The 2,572-nt window shown below is 35.1% G+C and overlaps 1 protein-coding gene across 1 annotated transcript in view; it reads left to right on the top strand.

Moving 5' to 3' along the window:
* The window catches only part of LOC106465513 (serine/threonine-protein kinase unc-51-like), a 92,477-nt gene that overhangs the window by 15,134 nt on the left and 74,771 nt on the right, over positions 1-2,572 (top strand). The window contains exon 2 of the mRNA XM_022393421.1: positions 417-509. Within this exon, the coding sequence (XP_022249129.1) occupies positions 417-509 (93 nt within the window). The remainder of the gene's footprint in view (positions 1-416; positions 510-2,572) is intronic.

Genomic DNA, 2,572 nt, shown 5'->3' with positions numbered 1-2,572 from the left:
TAGTTTATTCTTTCTCAATACAACTTTGAAATTCACTTAATTTCAACGGTCACACTATAAGTTGAACAAACGCTATAATTCACAACAAACGACACACGCGCTCGACCCAACAATACGCAGTTCAATTACATTACATTGTTGCCGTCACTTCTTGGCTGCTTATATATACAAGAATACCACATATCTAGTAACCTCTCGAGACTTCAGGAAGGGACGTGAACGTTCGAGAATATGACGTGTTACTAGCGTCACGTGACCCCCGCTGTCGTAACAGTATTGTGAAAATATGTTATTCTTCAATTGTAACTGGCACAAATTATAGGTTGTACCTTACTGCAAACTTAGCCTTTAATTATCTCATCCTTAGGTAATCCAAAAAATTCGCATTAATCATATAGTATTTGTTTTTCTTTCAGAAACATGATTTTACAGTGGCCGTAAAGAGTATAACGAAGAAGAATCTGGCAAAATCACAAAACCTTCTGGCAAAAGAAATAAAAATATTGAAGGTTTGTGTTCTTGTTTACTATAATTGTAAAGAAATTAGTTGGATATTGTTTCTGTGTGTACGACGCGCATAAACTTTTTTTTTTCCTTCAGCTTTTTCCCCATTTCCAAGACTTTCGTTGTCCATTGCGCAAGGTTTCTGTTGTAATTTGTTCTTGTTACAAAAACAATGGTAGAAATATAATTTTAATGCCAAGTTTTATTTATATATAATATTGGAAAATTCAGTGGTGGATTTTATGTTATAAACATTGTCATGATTGTAGATCATTCATGATTTGGCCGTCTCGTGGGATATTTAATGGAGTGTTTCACGTGAACGAGGGGTGGAAGGATGGGGAAAGTTGGGTAAAAAATTGAATAATCTAGTCGCGCATTGTTTCTCAAACTTTTCAAGCTAGCGTACTACTTTTTGTTTAATATTTTTTGATAAAGAACTAGGCCTAAAAACCTACTAGCAAAATTTGATATTTTAAACACTAACACATGAATGAGAAGAATGTAATTGTTTTACTAGCACAAATGAAGGATATGTGGCTCAAATTTTTTTCACTTTTCAGAGAAGTTCAAAATGGACTGGTTTGATAATTATTAAATTAATTTTGTCGCGTACCAACGACATTAGCTCTAAGCACCACCAGTGAGTGGTACGCGTACTACAGTTTGAGAATCATTGATTTAGTGCACACTGAAAACTTCCCTTGAAAAAAAAAAAATCAAAAAATGGGCGTGGACTAGTAGTTAATACTCTCCACACTTGCTGTTATGGGCGCGTTATAAAAGTGACAGTCAATCCCCCTATTCGATTACGAGTAGCCATGTTGTTGGCGGGTGCTGCTGAGTGGATTGTCCTCCCTTTGGTCAACAGTTTTAAAATTAAAGCCAACTATTTTGAACTGTGGGGGTCGCAGTTAGATATTGTTAAAATATTAAAATATACTGTTACTATGGGTTGTTAAAACAGTCTAATAATCTGAACGATGCCACGTCTGCGTTAGCCATCCCTATTTTTTTTCTTTTGAAATTCTTAGACTAGAAAGAAAATTAACAACAACCACCGCCAACTCTTGGGGTACTCTAATCGAATAGTAGAGTTTTATCGTCATTCTTAAAACGAAACCACGACCCCAAAGTGAGGAGCGCGAGGTTTTTCTTTTAAGACAGATTTCCCGCAGTGGACACCGAAGATAGCCCAATGTGACTTTGATATAAAAGAAACAAAAAAAATATCTTGATTAATTAAAATTTTTAGAAAGTGGTCGAGAATTTTTTGATTGTTTTTTCGATGACTATTAAGCGACACTTTTCGCCCACTCGGACTTTAGTATGTGCTGTTATGCTCTACTGAGGTCGTTAACCGAAAATAAAGCGATAGAGGGAGCTGAGATAAGAGCAAAAGTATAACAACACAAAGCGTATAAATAAATAAAACTAGCTGTAACTGGTGTTCGATCGCAGTACCATCAACAGCTGTGGACTCGTTACTGCGTTTATTTATGACAGATGAAAATATCATTAATGCTAATAAAATGGCGACTAAAATGTGTATGTATGTATGCACGAATGCGGTTAACTTTGTTCGTGTAAAGATGTCTGTTTGTAAAATTTCGTTATTAAATATTAAGCATGTTATCGCTATTCTTTTAAAATCGTTTCTCTCAGTGCCCAACATTTCTTGTTCACATCTGTTTGTTATTTTTATGTTGGTTTATTTTCTAATATGAAAATTACGACGTGAAACTATCGCTGTTTAGATGTGTTTTTTTGAACAGTAGGCGGTAAAAACTGTTGGTCGTTTTTCTGAGAATTTTATTGATATAATTTGTCTTCTAATACGACGGGTCCATGTGTAACTATGACGGTCATTCTAGTGTGAGACATTCATCACGCGACTTCCGTTTCCATGGTAAACGAGTAAGGGATACTAAATCTAACTTAAATACGTTGCAAGATAGGTGTTACCATGTAGTTAAATACGTTGCAAGATAGGTGTCAGCATATAGTTAAATACGTTGCAAGATAGGTGTTACCATGTAGTTAAATACGTTGCAAGATAGGTATCAGC

The sequence above is a fragment of the Limulus polyphemus genome, unplaced genomic scaffold (genome assembly GCF_000517525.1).
Source record: "Limulus polyphemus unplaced genomic scaffold, Limulus_polyphemus-2.1.2 Scaffold1969, whole genome shotgun sequence".
NCBI classification, from domain to species: Eukaryota; Metazoa; Arthropoda; class Merostomata; order Xiphosura; family Limulidae; genus Limulus; species Limulus polyphemus.
Note: the sequence above shows the minus strand (reverse complement) of the source record. Positions and strands in the feature narration are given on the sequence as shown.